The 26,216-nt window shown below is 49.1% G+C and overlaps 2 protein-coding genes across 5 annotated transcripts in view; both read left to right on the forward strand.

The window, feature by feature from the left end:
• Window positions 1-2,623: 2,623 nt before the first annotated feature.
• LOC129694260 (P2Y purinoceptor 3-like) lies at window positions 2,624-8,451 on the forward strand. Its single transcript, XM_055630975.1, has 2 exons — window positions 2,624-2,875; window positions 6,947-8,451. The coding sequence occupies exon 2, from the start codon at window positions 7,025-7,027 to the stop codon at window positions 8,090-8,092; it is 1,068 nt and encodes a 355-aa protein (XP_055486950.1). The 5' UTR covers window positions 2,624-2,875; window positions 6,947-7,024; the 3' UTR covers window positions 8,093-8,451.
• A 7,292-nt stretch (window positions 8,452-15,743) lies between these two features.
• Window positions 15,744-26,216, forward strand: part of LOC129694261 (P2R1A-PPP2R2A-interacting phosphatase regulator 1-like) — a 31,889-nt gene continuing 21,416 nt past the window's right edge. For all 4 annotated transcript variants that reach the window (XM_055630976.1, XM_055630978.1, XM_055630977.1 and 1 more), the window contains exon 1: window positions 15,744-16,184. In XM_055630976.1, coding sequence (XP_055486951.1) covers window positions 16,048-16,184 — 137 coding nt within the window. In that variant the 5' untranslated portion in view covers window positions 15,744-16,047. The remainder of the gene's footprint in view (window positions 16,185-26,216) is intronic.

A 26,216-nucleotide genomic window follows, 5' to 3' on the forward strand; every position in this document is an offset into this window, starting at 1 on the left:
GCGAACAAACGTGGTGGCTTGAGGCGTATGGCCTCGCGGGGCCGGTCCCACTTCCAGCCGCGGAGGCGTCTGAAGTTGTGCGGGGCTGGTCACAACATCGTACTCGCTAATCAGTTGGGCAGGAGGCGGGCCGACTGAATTTGGACGTCGCACGGCGCCGGGCCGTGACGGCATGGTGTAACGGCACGCCGGGAGTTGACGGCATGGTGCAACGGCACGTCGGGCGTTGACGGCATCGTGCAATGGCACGCCGGACGGTGACGGCATCGTTAGGCGTATGTCGCCCAGATGCTGCGTACGGCCTCAATGCGACTGCGGGCCGACAGGCCGTTGCCGGCGCGGGATTTTCGGACAGTGCAAGATTTTCGGAGCCCCGTGCGATGTCAGGACCAGCCCCGCACAACTCCGTACAGATCCAGCACTCGATGTGGGACCGGCCCCGCGAGGCCGTACGCCTCAAGCAACCGCGTTTGGTCGCGCTAGACGCATGCTGGTAGGACCGGTCCTTAACTTAACCGCCGATTTATTACGAACCGGCCGGGAACGGGCTGCCGAGAATGCACCGCACACGGGGAGAGAATTCACGAGTTACAGGAGTACAAATTCCTCCTCATCCCCTTCCTCAAGGTTCGTCCTTTAATTCTGAGGCTGCGCCCTCTGGTCCTAGACTCTCCCAATCGTGGAAACGTCCTCTCCAAACTGGCCCTTCACATCTCATAAGGTCGCAAGTGATAGGAGCAGAATTAGGCCGTTCGGCCCATCAAGTCTACTCCTCCATTCAATCACGGCTGATCTATCTCTCCCTCCTAACCCCATTCCCCTGCCTTCTCCCCATAACCCCTGACACCCGCGCTAATCAAGAATCTATCTATCTCTGCCTTAAAAATATCCACTGACTTGGCCTCCACAGCCGTCTGTGGCAAAGAATTCCACAGATTCACCACCCTCTGACTAAAGAAATTTCTAGGATAAAGATAAGGGGGAAATCTTTTAGGACCGAGATGAGAAAAACATTTTTCACACAGAGAGTGGTGAATCTGTGGAATTCACTGCCACAGAAGGTAGTTCATTGGCTATATTTAAGAGGGAGTTAGATGTGGCCCTTGTGGCTAAAGGGATCAGGGGGTATGGAGAGAAGGCAGGTACGGGATACTGAGTTGGATGATCAGCCATGATCATATTGAATGGCGGTGCAGGCTCGATGGGCCAAATGGCCTCTACTCCTGCACCTATTTTCTATGTTTCTCATCTCCTTCCTAAAGGAACGTCCTTTAATTTTGAGGCTGTGCCCTCTGGTCCTAGACTCTCCCACAAGTGGAAACATCCTCTCCACATCCACTCTATCCGGGCTGAAGGGCCTGTTTCCGCGCTGAATAACTCCCTGGAGAGATTAATTAACGGCTGTTGTTATTGTGTCACTTGCAAGGCCGATGTAATGGGTTCAATTAGCCGTTGACATCCTCTGTATTTCCCTGATTCACTCATGTGTGACTGCACTGTTCTCTGGATATGTTTTTCTCTCCAGAACAAACAGTTTGTCTTCAAAATCTGTCGAGGTTGCAATGGCAGACCAGCTGTTACTACTTAATGCTCCTCAACCCTCTGTGTGTGTGTGTGTGTGTGTGTGTGTGTGTGTGTGTGTGTGTGTGTGTGTGTGTGTGGGTGTGTGTGTGTAGGTGTGTGTGTGTGTGTGTGTGTGTGTGTGTGTGTGTGTGTGTGTGTGTGTGTGTGTGTGTGTGTGTGTGTGTGTGTGTGTGTGTGTGTGGGTGGGTAGGTGTGTGTGTGTGTGTGTGTGTGTGAGTGTGTGTGTGTGTGTGAGTGTCTGTGTGTGTGAAGTGTGTGTGTGTGTGTGTGTGTGTGTGTGTGTGTGTGTGTGTGTGTGTGTGTGTGACTGTGTGTGTGTGTGTGTGTGTGTGTGTGTGTGTGTGTGTGAGTGTGTGTGTGTGTGTGCGTGTGTGTGTGTGTGTGCGTGTGTGTGAGTGTGTGTGTGTGTGTGTGGTGTGTGTGTGTGTGTCAGTGTGTATATATATGTGTGTGTGTGTGTGTGTGTGTGTGTGTGTGTGTGTGTGTGTGTGTGTGTATAAGTGTGTGTGTGTGTGTGTGTGTGTGTGTGTGTGTGGGTGTGTGTGTGAGTGTGTGTGTGTATACGGGTGTGTGTGTGTGTGTGTGTGTGTGTGTGTGTGTGTGTGTATACAGGTGTGTGTGTGTGAGCGTATACAGGTGTGTGTGTGTGAGCGTGTGTGTGTGTATACGGGTGTGTGTGTGTGTAGGTGTGTATGCGTATGAGGCTGAGACTGTGTGTGTGTGTGTGTGTGTGTGTGTGTGTGTGTGTGTGTGTGTGTGTGTGTGTGTGTGTGTGTGTGTGTGTGTGTGAGTGTGTATGTGACTGTGTGTTAACCTACAAACCCGCACGTCTTTGGGTGTGTGTGGAGGTGAAACTCTGGCGTGTGTGTGAAAACCCACGCGGTCACGGGGGAGAACGTGCAAACTGCCGCTTTGGGACAGACAGGCAGTCGAGGTCAGGAAAAAAAAACCCGTGTCTGTGGCGCGGTGAGGCAGCAGCTCTACCGGCCGTGGCCCTGTGTGGGGGGGGGGGGGGGGATGAGTGTCGGGGAGGGAGACGGTCGCCAGGCTCGGCCTACGGAGCCTCGGGTTGCCGTGGCGACGCAAAGTGCCGGATGACTTATTAACCCGTGGGTAACGAGGTGCATCAGCTGACGCAGACACCTTTGGAGCAGCAGCCAGCGGTGCAGCAGTGGTGCAGCTGCGGTGGGGCTGCGGGATAACAGCGGGCAGCGATCGTTGTCGAGGGAGCGGAGGGCGTGAGTTGTCGGACAGCGAAGGAACCAGGGCCCAAAATCTTCCTCCCTGACTCGTAAGTACACCCACGCCTTCGAAACAACCCCCCCTCCCCTCCCTGGGACAACAACCCTCCCACTGTTTACCCTTCAGAAGTTCAGCGCGGAAACAGGCCCTTCGGCCCCTCCGAGTCCGGGCCGACCATCGACCGCCTGTTGGCACACTAGTCCTACCTCATCCCACTTTCCCATCCACTCCCATTCCCATCCACGCTGCGAACCCACGCCTTTGGGAAGCGGGAGGAACCCAGAGCACCCGGAGAAAACCCACGTGGTCACGGGGAGAACGTGCAAACTATACACGTGTCAGAAAGAGCTCACCTCCTTCCTAAAGTTTCTTATAGAAGTGGAGTACAGAGAAGGTTCACCAGACTGATACCTGGGATGGCAGGACTTTCATATGAAGAAAGACTGGATAGACTCGGCTTGTACTCGCTAGAATTTAGAAGATTGAGGGGGGATCTTATTGAAACTTACAAAATTCTTAAGGGGTTGGACAGGGCTAGATGCAGGAAGATTGTTCCCGATGTTGGGGAAGTCCAGAACAAGGGGCCACACACACACAGTTTAAGGATAAGGGGGAAATCTTTTAGGACCGAGATGAGATGAGAAAAACATTTTTTTCCCCACACACACACAGAGAGTGGTGAATCTGTGGAATTCTCTGCCACAGAAGGTAGTTGAGGCCACACAGTTCATTGGCTATATTTAAGAGGGAGTTAGATGTGGCCCTTGTGGCTAAGGGGATCAGGGGGTATGGAGAGAAGGCAGGTATGGGGATACTGAGTTGGATGATCAGCCATGATCATATCGAATGGCGGTGCAGGCTCGTAGGGCCGAATGGCCTCTACTCCTGCACCTATTTTCTATGTTTATATGTTTCTAAAGGAACGTCCTTTAATTCTGAGGCCGTGCCCTCTAGTCCTAGACTCTCCCACTAGTGGAAACATCCTCTCCACATCCACTCGATCCGGGCCTTTCACTGTTCGGTAAGTTATTGATTAGCACGGGTGTCGGGGTTATGGGGAGAAGGCAGGAGAATGGGGTTTAGAGGGAGAGAAAGATCGGCCGTGATTGGATGGTGGTGTAGGCTCGATGGGCCGAATGGTATCATTCTGCTCCTGGAATGACAGAGTAAACATGATGATAGGTACAATATCATCAAAGACTTGTCCCTGTCCCATGTTCTCCACAGATGCTGCCTGACCCGCTGAGTTACTCCAGCACTCAGTGAAACGTCACCTATCCATGTTCTCCCACAGATGCTGCCTGACCCGCTGAGTTACTCCAGCACTCTGTGAAACGTCACCTATCCATGTTCCCCACAGATGCTGCCTGACCCGCTGAGTTACTCCAGCACTCTGTGTACTTTGATACTTTTAATATTTTAGAGATACAGCGCAGAATGTTGGCCTTCATAACAAGAGGATTTCAGTATAGGAGTAAAGAGGTTCTTCTGCAGTTGTACAGGGCTCTGGTGAGACCACATCTGGAGTATTGTGTACAGTTTTGGTCTCCGAAATTTGAGGAAGGACATCCTTGTGATTGAGGCAGTGCAGCGTAGGTTCACCAGATTGATCCCTGGGATGGCGGGACTGTCATATGAGGAAAGATTGAAAAGACTAGGCTTGTATTCACTGGAGTTTTGAAGGATGAGGGGAGATCTTATAGAAACATATAAAATTATAAAAGGACTGGACAAGCTAGATGCAGGAAAAATGTTCCCAATGTTGGGCGAGTCCAGAACCAGGGGCCACACACAGTCTTAGAATAAAGGGGAGGCCATTTAAGACTGAGGGGAGAAAAAAACTTTTTCTCCCAGAGAGTTGTGTGAATTTGTGGAATTCCCTGCCATAGAGGGCAGTGGAGGCCAAGTCACTGGATGGATTTAAGAGAGAGTTAGATAGAGCTCCAGGAGCTAGTGGAGTCGAGGGATATGGGGAGAAGGCAGGCACGGGTTATTGATTGGGGACGATCAGCCATGATCGCAATGAATGGCATGCTGGCTTGCTGGCACCTAGTTTCTATGTTTCTTTGATGTATTCTTGCAGCTGAAACATATTCTCTCTCTTAATTCCATCTTATTCAGTTTTAGTTTAGTGCCATATGCTTAGGCTTGTTGTGATCATATGCACTAAGGTACATTGAAAAACTTTGACCTACAAGCCAGCCAAACAGATCAGATGCATTGTACATAAAGGCATCATATGTGGGTTTTATGTAAATCTACGCTGCACTGAGGTCCTTCTGCAGTTCTACAGGGCCCTGGTGAGACCACACACCTGGAGTATTGTGTGCAGTTTTGGTCCCCCAATTTGAGGAAGGACATTCTTGCTATTGAGGGAGCCCAGCGTAGGTTTACAAGATTAATTCCCCCGGGATGGCGGGACTGTCATATGCTTAGAGAATGGAGCGGCTGGGCTTGTACACTCTGGAGTTTAGAAGGATGAGAGGATATCTCATTGAAACATATTAGATTGTTAAGGTTTTGGACACTCTAGAGGCAGGAAACATGTTCCTGATGTTGAGGGAGTCCAGAACCAGGGGCCACAGTTTAAGAATAACGGGGTAAGCCATTTAGAACGGAGACGAGGAAACACTTTCTCACAGAGAGTTGCGAGTCTGTGGAATTCTCTGCCTCAGGGGGCGGTGGAGGCCGGTTCTCTGGATACTTTCAAGAGAGAGCTAGATAGGGCTCTTAAAGATAGCGGAGCCAGGGGATATGGGGAGAGGGCAGGAACGGGGTACTGATTTGGGATGATCGGCCATGATCGCATTGCATGGCGGTGCAGGCTCGAAGGGCCGAATGGCCTCTACTCCTGCACCTATTGTCTATTGTAAATATATAGAGGGACCATCGTTAATCAGACTCTACATTGCATTAAACGCTATTCATGTTATTCTCTTCATCATGTATCTGTACACTGTGGACGGCTCGATTGTAATCATGTATTGTCTTTCCGCTGACTGGTTAGCAGGCAACAAAAAGCTTTTCACTGTACCTCGGTAGACGTGACAATGAACTAAACTCAAGTATAATATGTAGAGCAGAGGGGGGGGGGGGGGGGGGGGGGGGGGGATTGTAGCACTTCAAAACAGGTGGGACAAGGACAGGAGTAGAGGCCATTCAGCCCTTCAAGCCAGCACCGCCATTCAATGCGATCATGGCTGATCGTCCCCAATCTCCCAGAGAATAATAACACTGTCGAATCTTTTAAATATCCCCCCCCCCCCGACACACATCTCGTTGAGGAATAATAGGTGTCAAAGGTTGACTAATCATTGTTTTTGAACCAACTTTCCCTGTGTACTATCTATTCGTCCAAAACAAATATCTCTTCAAAACAAGGTTAGGAAGTTATTATTTTTTTGTTTGGTTACTCACCAGCTCGCTGGAACAATTACTGAGTTACACTTTAACAGGTAGCAGCAGCAGCGTCTGTGGACAGTCGAACACGCCCAATGTTCGGGCCAGGTTGTGCAACCAGGCCTCGACACTCTCTCTGGCCTCTGACTTCTCTACCCCGGACCTTTGCCCCTCTCTGTTCTCTACCCCGACCTCTCTCCTCTCTCCTCGACCTCTCTCTCCCTTGGTGCTCTCTACCTCTCTCCTTTCCCCCCCCACCGACCCCCCGACCTCTCTCTCTCTACCTCGCTGACCTTTCCACCCTCTCTGCTCCCTGACCTCTGCCCTCTCCACCATCTCTGACCTCTGCCCTCTCTGCCCTCTCCACCCTCCCTGACCTCTGCCCTCTCCATCCTCTGACCTCTGCCCTCTCCACCCTCCCTGACCTATCCATCCTCTGACCTCTGCCCTCTCCACCCTCCCTGACCTCTCCCTCCTCTGACCTCTGCCCTCTCCACCCTCTCCACCCTCCTCTGACCTCTGCCCTCTCCACCCCCCCTGACCTCTGCCCTCTCCACCTTCTCTGACCTCTGCCCTCTCCACCCTGCCTGACCTCTCCATCCCTCTGACCTCTGCCCCCTCCACCCTCCCTGACCTCTGCCCTCTCCACCCTCCCTGACCTCTCCATCCTCTGACCTCTGCCCTCTCCACCCTCCCTGACCTCTGCCCTCTCCACCCACAGGTGCGGTTTGACCTCCATCCCGTGGCGCGTTGCCCCCCCCGCTGGGCGATGCTTGCCGCCGCCGTTCGGCGCTAAAAGATGTCGGAGAACGGCTCGGGGCCGGCGGCGCCTGGGAACGGCTCCGGCTCCGGCTCCGGCTCGGACGCGGGGCGGGACGGCCCGGCCGGCTCCTGCAACAACGACGAGTCCTACAAGTACGTCTTCCTGCCCGTGTGCTACACCTACACCTGCGTGCTCAGCCTGGCCCTCAACTCTATCATCCTATGCAGCATCCTGAAGAGGCGCAAGGAGTGGAACTGCTCGCTGATCTACATGTTCAACCTGGCCCTGACGGACTTCATGTACGGACTCTCCCTGCCCGTCCTCATCGCCAGTTACATCATGCATGACGTGTGGGTCTTTGGAGACTTCACCTGCCGCCTGGTGCGATTCCTCTTCTACTTCAACCTGTATTGTAGCATCTCCTTCCTCACCTGCATCAGCTTCCATCGCTACCTGGGCATCTGCCATCCAATGAGGACCATCACCATGGAGACCAAGAAGACCGCCCGCCTGGTGTGCGTGCTGGTCTGGCTGGTGGTTCTAGGCCTGACCAGCCCCATCTTCCACTTTGCCAAGACGGCAGACTCCCACAACGCCACCAACTGCTGGGATGATGCGTTGGACACGGAATACCCCCACTATGTTCCCTATGGCATCATCCTCCACTCTGTCGGCTTCTTCCTGCCCTTCTCCATCATCGCCTGGTGCTATTCCCGTGTCATCAGGACCATCTTCAAGACCATCAACAACCAGGAGTTCAAGTCGGCCGCCCCGGGCCTGGAGAAGCGCCGCAAGTCCATCAAGACCATCCTCACCATCACCCTCCTCTTTGCCCTCTGCTTCCTGCCGTTCCACGTCACCAAGACCATCTTCCTCATCAACAAGGCCGTGCCCAACGTGGCCTGCGCCACCAAGCGGGTGGTCACCATCTGCTACAAGGTCACCCGCCCGCTGGCCAGCTTCAACGCCTGGCTCAACGCCCTCCTCTACTTCCTCACCAAGGACAAGTGGCCCCAGAACTGCCTCAAGCCCAAGAAGAACGAGGACTCCAAGTCTTCGTGGAACATCTTCAAGCCCTTCAACCACCTGACGTCGCCCGCCTGAGACGGGCCTGTCGAGGAGAACGCTGGTGGTCTCCCAACCCCCTCAACCTTCCCATCATGAGGACGATGGCAGCTGGTGGACTCCCATTTCTTCATCTCTGTCCCTCAATGCTCAGCCAAGAGAACAATGGCTGGTGGACTCCCATTTCCTCAACCCCTCAATAGACAATAGACAGTAGGTGCAGGAGTAGGCCATCTGGCCCTCTGAGCCAGCACTGCCATTCAATGTGATCATGGCTGATCACCTCCCCTCCCCACGGCTCAACCTCCCCACATGAGGATGATGGTAGCTGGTGGACCTCCCATTTCCTCGACTCCCTGTCCCTCAACGTTCCCTCATGCGAACAGCCGGCTGGTGGACTTCCTCACTTCCTTCCCCCTCACCCTCAACCCCCCCCCCTCCTCCCAAATGGTTCTACGCCTCCCCCACTCCCTTCCCCCCCCCCCCCCCCCCATCCCATTGAACGTCCCCCATGCTTCAAGCACGAAGGGTCGACTTTGCGGGACTGACCCTATCCTGCCACATCACGGTGAAACGGCCAGCGCCAACCGCCGCCGCCATCTTGTTGGTCAAACAGGTCCCTGTGGCGGGAAGAAGGAGGAAGGTGGTACTGTGGAAGCCTCATCCCTGGACCTGTGACCCCCTCCCCCCTCCCCCCTCAACCCTAACCTCTCAACCCTAACCCCTCAACCCCTCGACACTTTACCAGAGCACCGTGAGGCTTGGCACAACCAGGAGAAGGCCACAAACCCAAACCTCAAACTCGGCCAATGGAGTTGACCAGACCTCCGCCATTTTCTTGTCCCACCAAGGGAGCTGAGGTGCGGGGGGGGGGGACTATCTGTGGATGGTTGGCTACCACTGATGACATGGCCATGGTCTGCTTCCCTTCATGGCTGTTCTTTAGTTGACCTTGATCTCAGAAGGACTTGGTTTTGTTCGTCCGCCCTTATGTTCAGAGAAGCCTCATTGGGCTTCCCCCATCCTGAGAGGACATCCTGGATCCTGGCTTCAAAAAGCCGCATCTTCTGGAGGTCCAGCGCTCCCTTGGGAAGTTGCCCTGGGATCTCCTGCCATTGGAGACTCTGTGTTGTGGTCTTGGGGAACTTCCTCTTCCCCCCCCATTGACATTGTGACTCTGATAAGAGAGGGGGGGGGAGGAGATGATGAGCAGATCCTTGGACTCTCGGCTCATCGTTGTCAAAGACTCAACGAGGAAGACCAGGAGGTCAAACCATCTCCTCGTTTGGTTACGGTTTGGCTCACCTACCAACCTGACAGCACAAAACGGTGGACTAACTCCGCGGGACTGGCAGCATCTCCGAAGAGAAGGAATGGGTGACGTTTTGGGTCGAGACCCTTCACCTACCAATACAGAGTGGGAGTGGGGGAGGGAGGGAGAGGGGGGGTGATATTAAAACCTGACTTGGAGCATTAAGTGTTTGGTACATCTACAGCAGGTTCAGACGGACCTCTGCTCATTGGAGCTCGATCGGTTGTGATTTCTGAAATGTGGACTAGTGATTGATTGACATTATTATTTACCCGAGGGGGCAAATGTACAATAATAATGGGTGGCATTAAGTGTTACATAAAGAAGGATGTTTAGAGCACATGGCTTGCTGTATCTCATTCCATTTCCGGCCTACTCCTGCCCGCGAGTTTGACCTGCAGTCACAGCTAGAGGACATCAGAGCTAAGGCTCCACAAATCAAGGACCAGTCCCACCCTGATCACTCCCTCTTCTCCCCTCGCCCATCGGGCAAGAGGTACAGAAGTGTGAAAATGAACGCACACCTCCAGATTCTGGATATAAATGCTGGAGAAACTCAGCAGGTGAGGCAGAAAAGAGATCGGATACCTTGTGTTGAAGAAAGGACTGAAGATGCTGGAAAAATCGGACACAAAAATGCTGGAGAAACTCAGCGGGTGAGGCAGCATCTATGGAGCGAAGGAATAGGTGACGTTTCGGTTCGAGACCCTTCTTCAGACCTTCATCTCGACCCGAAACGTCACCCATTTCCTTCGCTCCATAGATGCTGCCTCACCTGCTGAGTTTCTCCAGCATTTTTGTCTACCTTCGATTTTTCCAGCATCTGCAGTTCCTTCTTAAACACCTCCAGATTCAGGAACAGTTTCTTCCCGGCTGTTATCAGGCAACCGAACTGTCCTATCTCATATTTTGCTCGAAGACACAAAATGCCGGAGTAACTCAGCGGGACAGGTGATAGGAATGGGTGACGTTTCGGGTCGAGACCCTTCTTCAAATCAGAAACATCACCCATTCCTTCTCTCCAGAGATGCTGCTTGTCCCGCTGAGTTACTCCAGCATTTTGTGTCCACCTTCGATTTAAACCTCCATCTGCAGTTCATTCCTTCATATTTCATTTGGGCAGCTTACAGCTCAGTGGTATGAATATTGATTTATCACTTCAGGTAGCCCTGGTGTTTCCTCTCTCTCTCTCCATCCCTCCCCCACCCAAGTCACACCAGCTTCTCGTTCTCACCCAGCAAACAGCTAACAATGGCCTGTTCTTTATCATCCTTTATCATAGAAACATAGAAAATAGGAGCAGGAGTAGAGGCCATTCGGCCCTTCGAGCTTGCACCACCATTCAATATGATCATGGCTGATCATCCAACTCAGTATCCTGTACCTGCCTTCTCTCCATACCCCCTGATCCCTTTAGCCACAATGGCCACATCTAACTCCCTCTTAAATATAGCCAATGGACCGTGTGGCCTCAACTATCTTCTGTGGCAGAGAGTTCCAGAGATCCACCACTCGCTGTGTGAAAAATGCTTTTCTCATCTCAGTCCTAAACGATTTCCCCCTTTATCCTAAAACTGTGTGACCCCTTGTCCTGGACTTCCCCAACATCGGGAACAATCTTCCTGCATCTAAACCCCTTAAGAATTTTGTAAGTTTCTGCAGTTCAACTACCTTCTGTGGCAGAGAATTCCACAGATTCACCACTCTCTGTGTGTGAAAAAAAATGTTTTTCTCATCTCGGCCCTAAAAGATTTCCCCCTTATCCTTAAACTGTGTGTGTGTGACCCCTTGTTCTGGACTTCCCCAACATCGGGAATAATCTTCCTGCATCTAGCCTGTAAAACCCCTTAAGAATTTTGTAAGTTTCTGCAGTTTAGCAGTTTCTATAAGATCCCCCCTCAATCTTCTAAATTCTAGCGAGTACAAGCCAAGTCTATCAAGTCGTTCAAGAAGGAACTGCAGATGCTGGAAGATCAAAGGTACACAAAATTGCTGGAGAAACTCAGCGGGTGCAGCAGCATCTATGGAGTCTACCAAGTCGTTACTTTTTGGCATATCTTTCATTCATTGTTCTGTATCTCTCCACATCACCGTCTATATCTCCCTTCCCTTATCCTTAACTAGTCTGAAGAAGGGTCTCGACCCGAAACGTCACCCATTCCTTCTCTCCAGAGATGCTGCCTGTCCTGCTGAGTTACTCCAGCATTTTGTGTCTATCTTCGGTTTAAACCAGCATCTGCAGTTCCTTCCAACTAACCATCTTGCCACCAAACTAGGGAGCGGTCCTGACCTCCCATCTACCTCGGTGGACTATCTTAAATCAGACTTCACTTTGTGCCTTTTTTCATATTGGCCAGCATCTACAGTTTAGTTTGGAGATACGGCACGGAAACAGGCCCTTCAGCCCACTGAATCCGCGATCCCTGCACACTAATGCTATCCCACACACCCTAGGGACAATTTACATTCATACCAAGCCAATTAACCTACAAACCTGAAGGTACACACAAATGCTGGAGAAACTCAGCGGGTGCAGCAGCATCTATGGAGCGAAGGAAAAAGGCAACGTTTCACGCCAAAACCCTTCTTCAGACCCCGAAACGTTGCCTATTTCCTTCCCTCCATAGATGCTGCTGCACCCGCTGAGTTTCTCCAGCATTTTTGTGTACCTTCGATTTTCCAGCATCTGCACAGTTCCTTCTTAAACAACCTACAAACCTGTACGTCTTTGGAGTGTGGGAGGAAACCGAAGATCTCGGGGGGGAAAAACCCACACAGGTCACGGGGAGAACGTGCAAACTCCGTACAGGCAGCACCTGCAGTCGGGATTGAACCGGGGTCACTCCACCATTACTTCTGCTCCCTAAGCGCTACACGAGTCAATAGCACCCCCTCCCCCACCCCATCTCGTGGCCTTTGCTGAGGATGGACATCAACATTACCCGCGACAAACAATAAAACTCATCGAGGTCCCATTAACCTTGAGATATTTCATTAGACAGCCAGGGGAACGAGGACTTTCTGAGCTGGACGCCATCCAAAGATCAAAGGAAGGCCGGTTGCCCGGGCAACGCCGTGTAAAACAGAAACTAAGACAATGGTGGAAAAAGTTGGACTGGTGTTTACGTGACTAACCAAAAAAAAATGTCCACGTGCCAACAGAACACTACGCAGTTAAAATTATTGAGTACACTCCGCGAGAGGGTAAAGGTCATATCCACGAGTTGGTCAATGCCGATATCTTTTCCCGTTGCACCCAGGCCCTATCAGAGGCCTCATGCCTGCCTGCTTCAAAGGGATCTGGATTTGGAGGCCTCTAAAATTGAGGGCTTTGAGGCCTCTGCTTGATCTTGGTTTTGTGGGCCTCTAAAATTGACCAAGGCCTCAGTTCATCGATGAGAGGGCCTCATGCCTGCCTGCTTCAAAGGGATCTTGATTTGAGTGCCCTCTGCTTGATCTTGGTTTTGTGGGCCTCTAAAATTGACCAAGGCCTCAATTCATCTATGAGAGGGCCTCATGCCTGCCTGCTTCAAAGGGATCTGGATTTGGAGGCCTCTAAAATTGAGGGCCGCTCTGCTTGTTCTTGGTTTTGTGGGCCTCTAAAATTGACCAAGGCCTCAGTTCATCGATGAGAGGGCCTCATGCCTGCCTGCTTCAAAGGGATCTTGATTTGAGTGCCCTCTGCTTGATCTTGGTTTTGTGGGCCACTACAATTGACCTAGGCCTCAGTTCATCTATGAGAGGGCCTGCTGCCACTCAGTGCTTCGTGAATCTTACAAACCACCCTACTCCGCTCCGGAAATGTATTTGCGTCGGAAAGGAACTGCAACTGCGGGACAGACAGCATCTCTGGAGAGAAGGAATGGGCGACGTTTTGGGTCGGGCCCAGTTTAGTTCATTGTCACATATACCGAGGTACAGTGAAAGGCTTTTGTTGCGTGCTAACCAGTCAGCGGAAAGGCAATCCATTATTGCAATCGAGCCATTCACAATGTATAGATACATGATAAGGGAATAACATTTAGTGCAAGGTAGACAAAAAGCTGGAGAAACTCAACAGGCGAGGCAGCATCTATATGCTTCCTAATTGTACGAGTTCATTCCAAGAGCTCTTCCGAGTTTAAAAAAATCAAACACGTGGTAAGCACAGAGAATGAATGTAACAGGTACGTCGGAGCTCGGGGACGGTTCGTAACACTAACGACAGGTACTCGGGAAGACTGGCTAACGGCAAGTAAGCACGGGAAGACTCGTGAAGATTTTTCAACATGTTGAAAAATGTCCACGAGAGCCCCGAGTATCGATCAGCGGCCATTACCGTAAATCTCCGAGTTCGAATCAGGGGCTATAGAAGGGTTTCGGCCCGAAACGTTGCCTATTTCCTTCGCTCCATAGATGCAGCTGCACCCGCTGAGTTTCTCCAGCACTTTTGTGTACCTTCGAATCGGGGCAAACTCGGGAGAACTGTTGGAATGAACTTGTACCGTGGGACAGGGGTTTTAGAGAGACACAGAGAGAGAGACACAGAGGGAGAGACACAGAGAGAGAGACACAGAGAGAGACACACAGAGACAGAGAGAGAGAAACATAGAAACATGGAAAGTGGGTGCAGGAGTAGAGGCCATTCGCCCTTTCGAGCCTGCACCACTATTCGATATGATCATGGCTTAGTATCCCATCTTAGTATCCCATCCCTGCCTTCTCTCCATAGCCCCTGATCCCTTTAGCCACAAGGGCCACATCTAACTCCCTCTTAAATATAGCCAATGAACTGTGTGGCCTCAACTCCCTTCTGTGGCAGAGAATTCCACAGATTCACCACTCTCTCTGTGTAAAAAATTATTTTCTCATCTCGGTCCTAAAAGACTTCCCTCTTATCCTTAAACTGTGACCCCTTGTTCTGGACTTCCCCAACATTGGGAATAAACTTCCTGCATCTAGCCTGTCCAACCCCTTAAGAATTTTTTTAAGAAGGAACTGCAGATGCTGGAAAATCGAAGGTACCCAAATAAGCTGGAGAAACTCAGCGGGTGCAGCAGCATCTATGGAGTGAAGGAAAAAGGCAACGTTTCGGGTCTGAAGAAGGGTTTCGGCCTGAAACGTTGCCTTTTTCCTTCGCTCCATAGATGCTGTTGCACCCGCTGAGTTTCTCCAGCTTTTTTGTGTACCCTTAAAAATTTTGCAAGTTTCTATAAGATCCCATATAACCATATAACATATAACAATTACAGCACGGAAACAGGCCATCTCGACCCTTCTAGTCCATGCCGAACACATAATCTCCCCTAGTCCCATCTACTTGCGCTCAGACCATAACCCTCCATTCCCTTCCCATCCATATAACTATCCAATTTCTATCCAATATTATCCCCCCCCTCAATCTTCTAAATTCTAACGTGTATAAGCCGAGTCTATCCATCATAGAAAACATAGAAATTAGGTGCAGGAGTAGGCCATTCGGCCCTTCGAGCCTGCACCGCCATTCAATATGATCATGGCTGATCATCCAACTCAGTATCCCGTACCTGCCTTCTCTCCATACCCCCTTATCCCCTTAACTCCCTCTTAAATATAGCCAATGAACTGGCCTCAACTACCCTCTGTGGCAGAGAGTTCCAGAGATTCACCACTCTCTGCGTGAAAAAAGTTCTTCTCATCTCGGTTTTAAAGGATTTCCCCTTTATCCTTAAGCTGAGACCCCTTGTCCTGGACTTCCCTAACATCGGGAACAATCTTCCTGCATCTAGCCTGTCCAACCCCTTAAGAATTTTGTAAGTTTCTATAAGATCCCCTCTCAATCTTCTAAATTCTAGAGAGAGTAAAAACCAAGTCTATCCAGTCATTTCTTCATAAGACAGTCCTGCACATCCAGGAATCATGTCTGGTGACTGTATGCTTCTCTGTACTCCCCTCTACATGGCAAGACCTCCCTGTCGTTCCTCAGATTATGAAACCAACAAACTGTACGCAATACTCCAGGTGTGGTCTCACCAAGACCCTGTACAACTGCAGTAGATAAACTGCTCTGTTTCTGCCTCCTGGATAACTCAAATCCATTATACTTTGCAGACATTTGCCCACTCAAGCTAACATGAAACCATACCATGTGAAAGTCCTACCATCCCAGGAACCAGGGATGGAGAAACCAGATGGAGAACTAGGGTAGGGGGGGGGGAGATTGTGGTTTGTGTGAGTGGACGCACTGGGACTCGAACCCTGGACCCTGGCGTCCCGAGATGGGAGCGCTGCACGTTGTGCCACGTTCATGGCCGGTCGGCCGCCCGCCATCTTTAGTTTTCCCTTTCACCGTCGGTGGTGTCGGAGTCTTGCCCTAAGGGTGCGTGTGACGCAATGACGCAAGGACGCAGAGTCAGGTGCCCTCCGCCGGAATGTCCTGGAACAGCAAGATGGCGGCTTAGCAACCGGGCGGCCCAGGCAGCGACCGAGCGGGGGTCCCTACCCTTCCCCGCACCGCACCGCCTCGCAGCGCCAAGCGGCGAAGTAAAGGGGGGGCGGGAGCCGGAGAGAGAAATGAACGAAACCCGGAGACGAGACGCTTCCATCCTCTGAGCGGCTCTCGGCTCTCGGCTCTCCGACGCGGCAGCCGGGAGGGGGGGTTACGCGAGGCCGAGGCTTTGCGGCCTGGTGTCCACTCCCCCCCCCCCCCCCCCCCCCCCCCGCGATGGCGCAGGAGGAGCGGATGGAGGTGGACCATTGCGGCTGCGCGACGGCAGCGGGGGGCGGGGCGCTGCCGGCAGGGGGCAGTGGAATGCCGGCACTGCGCAGGTCCAATAGCGCCCCTATGATCAGCAACATCAGGTAATGGTTACACTGGATGTTGTGTGTCTCTCTCTCTCTCTCTCTCTCTCACTCTGTCTCTCTCTCTCTCTCTCTGTCTCTCTCTCTCTCTGTGTCTCTCAATACAATACAATACAACGGTTTATTTGTCACATTGCACAAAAAGTGCAAGTGAAATGATATGTCACTCTCTCTCTGTGTGTCTCTCTCTCTGTCTCTTTCTCTGTGTCTCTCTCTCTATGTGTCCCTCTGTCTCTGTCTCTCTCTCTCCTCTCTCTCTCTCCCCGAGTCTCTCTCTCTCTCTGTGTCTGTCTCTCTGTGTGTCACTCTCTGTGTGTCTCTCTCGTTGAGGCCAGTTCATTGGCTATATTTAAGAGGGAGTTAGATGTGGCCCTTGTGGCGAAAGGGATCAGGGGGTATGGAGAGAAGGCAGGTACAGGATACCGAGTTGGATGATCAGCCATGATCATATTGAATGGCGGTGCAGGCTTGAAGGGCCGAATGGCCTACTCCTGCACCTATTTTCTATGTTTCTCTGCCTGTGTGTCTGTCTGTGTCTGTCTCTGTTTCTGTCTGTCTCAGTTTCTGCCTGTCTGTCTCTCTCTGTCTGTCTGTCTCTGTGTCTGTCTCTGTTTCTGTCAGTCTGTCTCTATTCTGTCTGTCTCTCTGTCTCTGTCACTGTGTGTGGTGGGCGGACATATATGTGGAGGAGGGAACTGCAGATGCTGATTTACACCAAAGATAGACACAAAATGATGGAGTGGTTCAGCCGGACAAGCAGCAGCAGTAGCATCGCTGGTTGAAGGAATGGGTGACGTTTCAGGTCGAGACCTTTCTTCAGTTTATGCCTAATATTTAAAAAGGTGAACCCATTCAACGTGTTAGGAAATATCTTGGAGGCAGAAATTGGACAATGTTTAAAATCCACGTGCTTTGTACATTAATGATTTGGATAAGGGGATTGGAGGCTTGGTGGTCAAGTTTGCAGATGATGCTAAGATAGGTGGAGGAGCAGGCAGTGTAGAGGAAGCAAGGACTCTGCAGAAGGACTTGGACAGGTCAGGAGGGTGGGCAGAAAGATGGCGGATGGAATTCCAGATAGCACAGTGCGGAGTCATGCATTTTGGTAATAAGAATAAAGGCGTAGATTATTTTCTACATGGGGTGAGAATCCAGAAACCCGAGGTGCAAAGGGACTTGGGAGTGCTGGTGCAGGACTCCCAAAAAGTTAATTTGCAAATCGAATCGGTAGTAAGATACGATACAATAGAACTTTATTTATCCCAGGAGGGAAATTGATCTGCCAACAGTCATAAAAACACAAAATACATGACACATGAAATTAAAGTGACGAGTGGAAAAACGAGAGTGACGAGAGGAAGGCAGATTCAATGTTAGCATTTATATCAAGAGGAATACCAAAACAGAGATGTAATGCTGAGGCTCTATAAGGTGCTGGGCAGGCTGCATTTAGAGTACTGTGAGCAAATTTTGGCCCCATATCTGAGGATGTGCTTGCTCTGGAGAGGGTCATTTCATTTCACTGCACATCTCGTATGTGTATGTGACAAATAAACATGACTTGACTTGACTTGACCATAGGAGCTTTACAAGAATGAATCCAGGAATGAGTGGGTTAGCATATGATGAGTGTTTGACAGCACTGGGCCTCTACTAGTTTAGGAGGTTGAGGGGGGACCTCATTGAAACTTACAGAATAATGAAAGGCATAGATAGAGTGGATGTGCAAACGATGTTTCCATTGGTGGGAGAGCCCAGGACCAGAGGTCAAAGCCTCAGAATTTCTTAAAGTGCTCTTAGAAAGGTGGTGAGGAGGAACTTCTTTAGTCAGATGGTAGTTAACCTGTGGAAGCTGTGGAGGCCAAGTCAGTGGATATTTTTAAAACAGAGATAGACAAATTCTTGACTATAATGGGTGTCAAGGGTTATGGAGAGAAGGCAAGAAAATTAGATTAGGAGGCAGAGATCAGCCATGTTTGAATGGCAGAGTGGCAGAGTAGACTCGATGGTCCGAATGGGCTAATTGTACTAAGATAACTTGTGAACTTTCAGCAAAATTCCAAGATCTCAGGCAAAGACTTTCTGCAACAAAGTATTTATTACAGAAGTCGGTCTCAATAGTGTCAAATGCTTTTTATTTCCACTTTGGCTACGCACACAACTGAGGGCTGCACGGTGGCACAGCAGTAGAATTGCTGCCTTACCTTGCCAGGGACCCGGGTTTGATCCTGACCATGGGTGCTGTCTCTACTGAGTTTGTACGTTCTTACTGTGATTGCGTGGGTTTCTTCCGGGTGCTGCGGTTTCCTCCCACACTCTAAAGGCCTACAGGTTTGTAGGATAATTGGCTTTGGTAAAAATTGTGAATTGTCCCTAGTGTGTAGGATAGTGTTAGTGGACGGCGATCGCAGGTTGGCACGGACTCAGTGGGCTGAAGGGCCCGTTTCCATACTGTATCTCTAAGGGCCAAGGAAACATGGAGGATGGGAGGTAGATTGTAGTTACAATCTGGTAACTCACTTCCAATAGCGGTGGTGAAGACACAGTCATTCTGCGCTTTGAAAAGGAAAGTATGTGTGACTTGAACGAAAATAATCTGTAGGGCTGCAGAGAAAAATGATGAGATTGTTCCACTCGGAGCCAACACAGATTTGCTTTGCCTTCCATCACTAGCAGTCGTATAATTTATAGCTTGTTGTTGTCATAGGAAAAAAAATAATTTAGTTAATACATTCATAGATCAGCCATACAGTGAACTATCTTAATGTTATTGAACACTCAAAATAGGCTGTTAGTGGGGGTGGCCTTACACAGTACAGATGCCCTCTACCTCGGTGGCAGCTGAGAATTTAAATTCAGTCGATAAATAATTCGGGATTAAAACCAACTGGCTCCCAAATGTCCTTCAGTGACTTTTGTCTCAACCTATTATCTGTGTTATTCAATTATGGGAGGCATAGATAGAGGAGGTAGTCTTTTTCCAGAGGTAGAAATGTTAAGTACCAGAGGGCATAGCCTTAAGATGCAAGAGAGAAAGTTTCTTTACATAGAGTGATGGGTACCTGGAATATGTTGCCAGGGATGGTGTTGGAAACAGATACGATAGTTCAAATTATTGTTACATGTACCGATGTACAGTGAAAAAGTTTTTTTGTTACGTGTTATCCAGACAGCGGAAAGACTATACGTGATTTCAATCAAGTCGACCACAGTGTACAAATACAGGATAAGTCAGGTCAAGTTTATTTGTCACAAACACATACAAGACGTGCAGTGAAATGAAAGTGGCAATGCCTGCGGATTGTGCAAAAAACGACAGAACAGAATAGAACAGAATCAGTATTTACATATTAGAAAACCCCCCAGCAATTAAAAAAAGACACAGCACAACACAACAGTAAATTGGTACAGTAAATTAGTCCCTGGTGAGATAAGAGTTTACAGTCCTAATAGCCTGTGGCAAGAAACTCCGTCTCACTTCACAGCATGAAAGCAGAGGCGTTTGCAGGGTAGAAAGGTTATAAAGGGAATAACGCTCAGAGCAAGATAAAGTCCGATTAAAGATAATCCGAGGGTCTCCACTGAGGTAGATGGTAGATCAGGACCGCTCTCTAGTTGGTGATAGGCTGGTTTAGTTGCCTGATAACAGCTGGGAAGAAACTGTCCCTGAATCTGGAGGTGTGCGTTTATACACTCCAGTTTATCCTATCTATTGCAAAGAAAATAATTTGTCCCCGTAACTTAAATTCTCCAGCTTACTCTCAAGTCTCTTCTCAACCACCTCCAGAGCTGTCATTTATTTCCTCTAATCTTGGCACAGTACTTTAGTCGCCTAACAAGTATCTTACAGTTTGTATGTGACCTCCCTGTTATTGCGTTACTATTCCTTGGCAGTTAAAATCGACATCATAGAACAGCCACCAATGTCCATGCTGAACATGATGGAAAATTAAACTAATTTCCTCTGCCTGCATGTGATCCATATCCCTCCATTTCCATTCCCCTCTGTCAGATGAAGCATCTCAGCCAGAAACGTCACGTATTCCTTTTCTCCAGAGTTTCTGCCCGTCCCGCTGAGTTAGTCCCAGCATTTTGTGTGTATCTCCATTTCTTTTTATTGCTATCTTTATGTGGCCGAATACTTGTGGATTATTCTGTTCCAATATGTTTCTCAGTGTTCTGCAATTTATGATGTATTCCCCTGACGTGTTTGCTTGTCTAAAATGCATTCTATTGCTCTTCCCTGCGTTGTTAAGTTTGCCACTTTTTAGCCTACTTGATGGTTGTCTCCCCCTAGAGCACTACACACAGTTGTGATCTCCATATCCAAGGTGGGAAGTGCTTAATGGCCTGCCCCACGGCGATTTTTTCGGCAACTGTCAGCATCATTGACTGACATATCAGGTCACCGATAAAGTCGCGGCGCGATGACTTATGACCCGCGGTGTTTTTTCAAGTGTTGCAACATTTTTTTTTTGTTGCCGCTGGATTTTGAAATGTTCAAAATCTTTTGGCGACACTGATATGAAAAAATCGGCAAGTGCGACAGCAGGCCCTTAGTGCGAAGAAGGTATATCAGTTTGCTTCCAAGGGATTGATATAGGAAGAACGGTTGGGCCAATACTAATTGGTAGTTTAAAAAAAGTGATTTCACTGGAATTTAATACTCCGAGGCAGATTTTCCCTTTTAGTTCAGTTTTGTTTAGAGATACAGTGTGGAAACAGGCCCTTCGACCAACGATTCACGTACATTAACACTACTGTACAGATACCAGGACAATTTTACATTTATACCAAATCAATTAACCTACAAACCTATACGTCTTAGCAGTGTGGGAGGAAACCAAAGGTCTCAAGAAACCAGCGCTGTCATGGGGAGAATGTACAAACTCGGTACCCGTATTCAGGATTGAACCTGGGTCACTGGCGCTGTAAGGCAGTAGCTCTACCGCTGTGCTGTGCTGCCCTGGAGTTCTTATGGAGTTTTAAAAGCAGGAGGCGTAGTTTCAGAATGAGTGGTCGTCCGTTCAGGACAGATGTGGAGAAAGGTCTCTTGGAGGTTGTACACCTTGCAGCGGAGATTGACTCATTGACTATGTTCCAGTGGAGAGATTGGTGGATGTATGATTTCCTGCAAAGTTGAGGGAATAGATCGGGTAAATGTACAGCGTCTTTTACCTAGAGTTGGCAAATCAAGGACCAGAGGACATGGATTCAGCTCTGCACATCCCTGACACTTACTTTTCTGACTCAATAAGGAGTTGTGCTTTAATAGTTTTTGAAAGTGAAACTTGAGAAAGGCGTTATGATTATGAGCTTGCCAGTTTCTCGAGACAAGAGTGTTTTATTGTCATGTGTCCGTGACGGGACAATGAAATTCTTACTTGCTGCAGCACAACAGCATATGTGAATATGTAAACATTATATAATGGGAATAATTACAAATAACAAATATTTGTGCAAATAGTCCACAGGATGTTGCACGTTTCTGTGTGTGAAAGGAGCATTTGGCGCTGGATTTTAGTGGATCATTTGGAGTTATTTACGTCTTCCGTTGTGTAGGACAGATCCACAGTTCCTCCCCCTATCTGTGAATTATTTGTGTCCTCCATTGTGAAAATAGAACCAAAGTATGCATTGTTCCATCATTTCTTAGCTACCAGTTAGAATTTTCTGTCTGTAGAGCACCTACATTTGCTTTCACTAATCTTTCCCTCTTTGATTATTAACAGAAGCTTGAACGGTTATTTGTTATGTTCCCTACAAGCTTACTCTCAAAATCCATCTTCTTGCTCTTAATCATGTTTAGTCACACTGGGGCCTGTTGCCTTTCCTAGCGATGCTATATTTCTACTCTTTTGGATCTAATGGCTCACCCTGACGTTGTGAGATGAATACTCTGCACATTGCACCATGTTCATTGATTCGCGATAGTTTGGGGTGCTTTCACTACAACTCAGTGAAGTATAATAGTGTGTGGGCGACATTTTTATAACTGATTCACATCAACTGAGAGCAACCGGATGTGTGGACTTTACCCACCACAACTTGCTTGGCTGAAACGGGTATTTTAGAACGCAACTCTGAAATTAGCAGGAAAAGACAGAATCAAAGGTGTTTTATTGTCATCGATCCCGAACAGAACAATGAAATTCTTACTTGCAGCAGCACAGCAGATATATAAAAATAGTAGATAGAGATTAAAAAAAACTCAGCGGGTCAGGCAGCATCTCTGGAGAAAAGGTATACATAGAAACATAGAAATTAGGTGCAGGAGTAGGCCATTCGGCCCTTCGAGCCTGCACCGCCATTCAATATGATCATGGCTGATCATCCAACTCAGTATCCCGTACCTGCCTTCTCTCCATACCCTCTGATCCCCTTGGCCAGGGCATCATCTAACTCCCTCTTAAATATAGCCAATGAACTGGCCTCAACTACCCTCTGTGGCAGAGAGTTCCAGAAATTCACCACTCTCTGGTATAGGTGACGATTCGGGTCGAGACCCTTCTTCAGACTGTACTCTGTCAAGCACCTTCTCCAAACTCTGTAAACACCATAATACACAATAATACTAGAACACAAGGCAAAGAGACAGATGCAACTTGAGGTTTAGTGCAATGGGACAACATTTGTACAAGCACACACCAGTTGATAATGTTGATATATTTTTGTTTGATACAGGTGTTTAGTATACAGATCTGCCTTGGTCTAGTCAAATGCAGGCAGAGGCTCAAAAGGCCTCTTGTTCTTGTGTTACAAATTTGCAAAGGGACCTAAATGGAGTGACGCCAAAAGAACTTGCATTTACATAGCACACCAAATGTTATTTGTCACTTAACATCAGGTGATGTAAACCGCAGGAACTTTGAAGTATTTATCAGCCCTGCCAGACTAAAATGGAGCTTTTGTTGTTTCTGGTTTCTGTTTCTGTCATGGTCTTCAGCTGCAGGAACCCATCAGCAGACTGCGAATTAGCTCCAGGTTCTTCGCTGCCCATTACTTAGCAAGAAAGTTTGAAATACCGGAAGTGTTGGGGTATTTTGTTGCTGCTTGGGTCTGAACGAGGGAATATTAAAGGCAAATGAACTAAGAAGCCAGGGCAGAGGAACCTTTTTATCATGGTGCTGCATAATAATGGACTTTTAAAGTTAGTAGGTTGCAATTGATTGAAAGATACAGCATGGAAACAGGCCCTACGGCCCAATGAGTTCACGCTGACAATCGATCACCCTTTCGCACTTGTTCTATGTTATCCCACGTTCTCATCCGTTCTCCGCGCACAAGGGGCAATTTAAGAGGCCAGTTAACCTTCAAACCACGTCTTTGGGATGTGGGAGGAAACCCACGTGGTCACAGGGAGAATGTGCAAACTCCGCACAAACAGCACCCGAGGTCAGTATTGAACTTGAACCTGGTCAGTCTTTGTGCTGTGAGGCTGCGGCTCTACCAGCTGCGTCACTGTGCTGTCTCTAGTTGAAGCAGATACACCCTCGATGACACATGCTTGAAAGAAATGGGCCTCTGACAACTGCTGACGTGCAGGACAGGCATTGGCTTGTGTTCGATGTGTCAAATCCCCATTTTGTTCTATTAGGAAATTAATAGGATCTCCCCAAACTCCTCAGCTTGGATCTAAGCATTGTGCTTTTGTCAACAATTGAATTAACAGATGAACAGCACTCTCGTTTCTCCAAATCCGTCTTACTGCCCATTTCCCCCAATTCACCCATTGGAGGCTTGCCTTTACCTGTTTGACATTCTTTCCCTAAACCCGACCCTCCTCTTCAAAGCATTCTAACTGTGGCTTCGGATCAAAGTTAGTTTGACAAGTTCCTGTGCAACGACTTGGCATGTCTGGCTCGTGGGCTTGAGTCAGGTTTTCTGAAACCGCATCTCAACACAAAGGTCTTTGTCCAGCGTATAACCTGGTCATTTTGGCCGCTGCTGGAGCTGAACGAAAGCACAAGTGGCCATTGTTTACCTATCCATGGGGCAGAGATGCTGGAGGATCGCCAGTGTCCTGTGGTGTGAGAGGGAATATGTGCACCTGCTCTGTGGAGTCATTGTGTTACTGTGTGGCAACCCAGGCCCTTCGGCCCAACTTGCCCATGCTGACTAAAATAGCCCATCTGCACCAGATTTTAGAGATATAGCGGCCCACTGAGCCTGCTCCAGCCTGTGATCACTCCCGTAACTAACTATCCTACACACTAGGGACAATTTTACCAAAGGCACATAGTGTAACTTACAAACCTGTACGACTTTGGAGCGTGGGAGGAAACTGGAGCACTCGGAGAAAACCTACACTGTCACAGGGGGAGCGTACAAACTCCATGCAAACAGCACCTGCAGTCAGGATCGAAACCAAGTTCTCTGGCGCTGTGATGCGGCCACTCTACCGCTGTACCACTATGCCGCCATAAAGTCCCACCTGCGTTAGGCTCATACCCCTCTAAACCTATACTATCCATTTACCTGCCTAAGTGTTTCTTAACGAGCTAATTAAATGTAACATCTCCAAGTTTGCGGAAGACACAAAGCTGATTGGCAATGTGAGCTGTGAGGAGGATGTTATGAAGCTGCAGGGTGACTTGGATAGGTTGGGTGAGTGGGCAGATGCAAGGCAGATGCAGTGCATGTGCATTGTGGATAAATGTGAAGTTATCCACTTTGGTGGCAAGAACAAGAAGGCAGATTATTATCTGAATGGTGTCAGATTAGGAAAAGGGAAGGTGCAACGAGACCTGGGAGTGCTTGTACTTCAGTCACTGAAAGTAAGCATGCAGGCACAGCAGGTAGTGAAGAAAGCCAATGGCATGTAGGCCTTCAAACGAGAGGATTTGAGTGTAGGAGCAAGGAGGTCCAGGGCCCTGGTGAGACCGCACCTGGAGTATTGTGTGCAGTTTTGGTATCTTAATTTGAGGAAGAATATTCTTGCTATTGAGGGAGTGCTGCGTAGGTTCACCAGGTTAATTCCCGGGATGGCGGGATTGACATATGATGAAAGAATGGGTCGGCTGGGCTTGTATTCACTTGAATTTAGAAGGATGAGAGGATATCTTATAGAATAGAAACATAAGGATTGGACAGGCTAGACGCAGGAAAAATGTTCCCGATGTTGGGGGAGTCCAGAACCTGGGGTCACAGTTTAAAGAATAAAGGGTAGGCCATTTAGGATTGAGATGAGGAAAAACATTTTCACCCAGAGAGTTGTGAATCTGTGGAATTCTCTGCCACAGAAGGCAGTGGAGGCCAATTCTCTGGATGCTTTCAAGAGAAAGTTAGATTTAGCTCTTTGGGCTAACAAAATCAAGGGATACGGGGGAAAAAACGGGTACTGATTTTGGATGATCAGCCAAGCTCATTTTGAATGGCGGTGCTGGCTCCAAGGGCCAAATGGCCTAGTCCTGCACCTATTTTCTATGTTTCAATGTTAAATGTTGTGACAGGTGACAGTCTCTGGATGTCTGGCCTTGCAGGCTCCGCTTTCTCCGGCCGTCTCCCCACGGGGAGCTATTCGGCTGCCGGAAGGTACGGGATTTTTGGTGAACAGTCCGATCAGAAATCTGGCTGATTGCCACCGTTTCCCAGACTTGGATTCCGATTGTGAGCCACCAGCGCTGGGAACATTCAGTTCTGACTCTGTATGCGGCAGCTGTTACTTTCATTCCCCTTCAGCGAGGAGACACTGAACAGAAGCTGCGTTGGACTTGCTCCTTCAGTCCAAGGGCATCGTTGCTTTCCTGGAAGAAGCTCTACCAACCCACAGCTGTCTGGCTACACCCCCCCCCCCCCCCCCCCCCACATGTGCCAGCCTCAAACGGTGAGTGTTGACGGATGCTGTGACTGTAGGCAGCACCACCGCCAGCCACGGACCCACCCGACCGTCTGTTATTTCCAGCAGAACCAGGAGGTAGGAATCCAGAGCAGGAATCGTGACGTTTATCGGCTACCACTTTCTCGTAGACCCGTGGCCCTCATTGAGACCAATGGGCGCAACGCAGAACAACCCTGTAAACCTGCCTGGCA

This window comes from Leucoraja erinacea, unplaced genomic scaffold (assembly GCF_028641065.1).
Source record: "Leucoraja erinacea ecotype New England unplaced genomic scaffold, Leri_hhj_1 Leri_58S, whole genome shotgun sequence".
Taxonomy (NCBI): domain Eukaryota; kingdom Metazoa; phylum Chordata; class Chondrichthyes; order Rajiformes; family Rajidae; genus Leucoraja; species Leucoraja erinaceus.

What these genes read in the sequence shown, in the direction of transcription:
- LOC129694260 (XM_055630975.1), top strand. Translation starts at nt 7,025, where the DNA reads ATGTCGGAGAACGGCTCGGGGCCGGCGGCGCCTGGGAACGGCTCCGGC.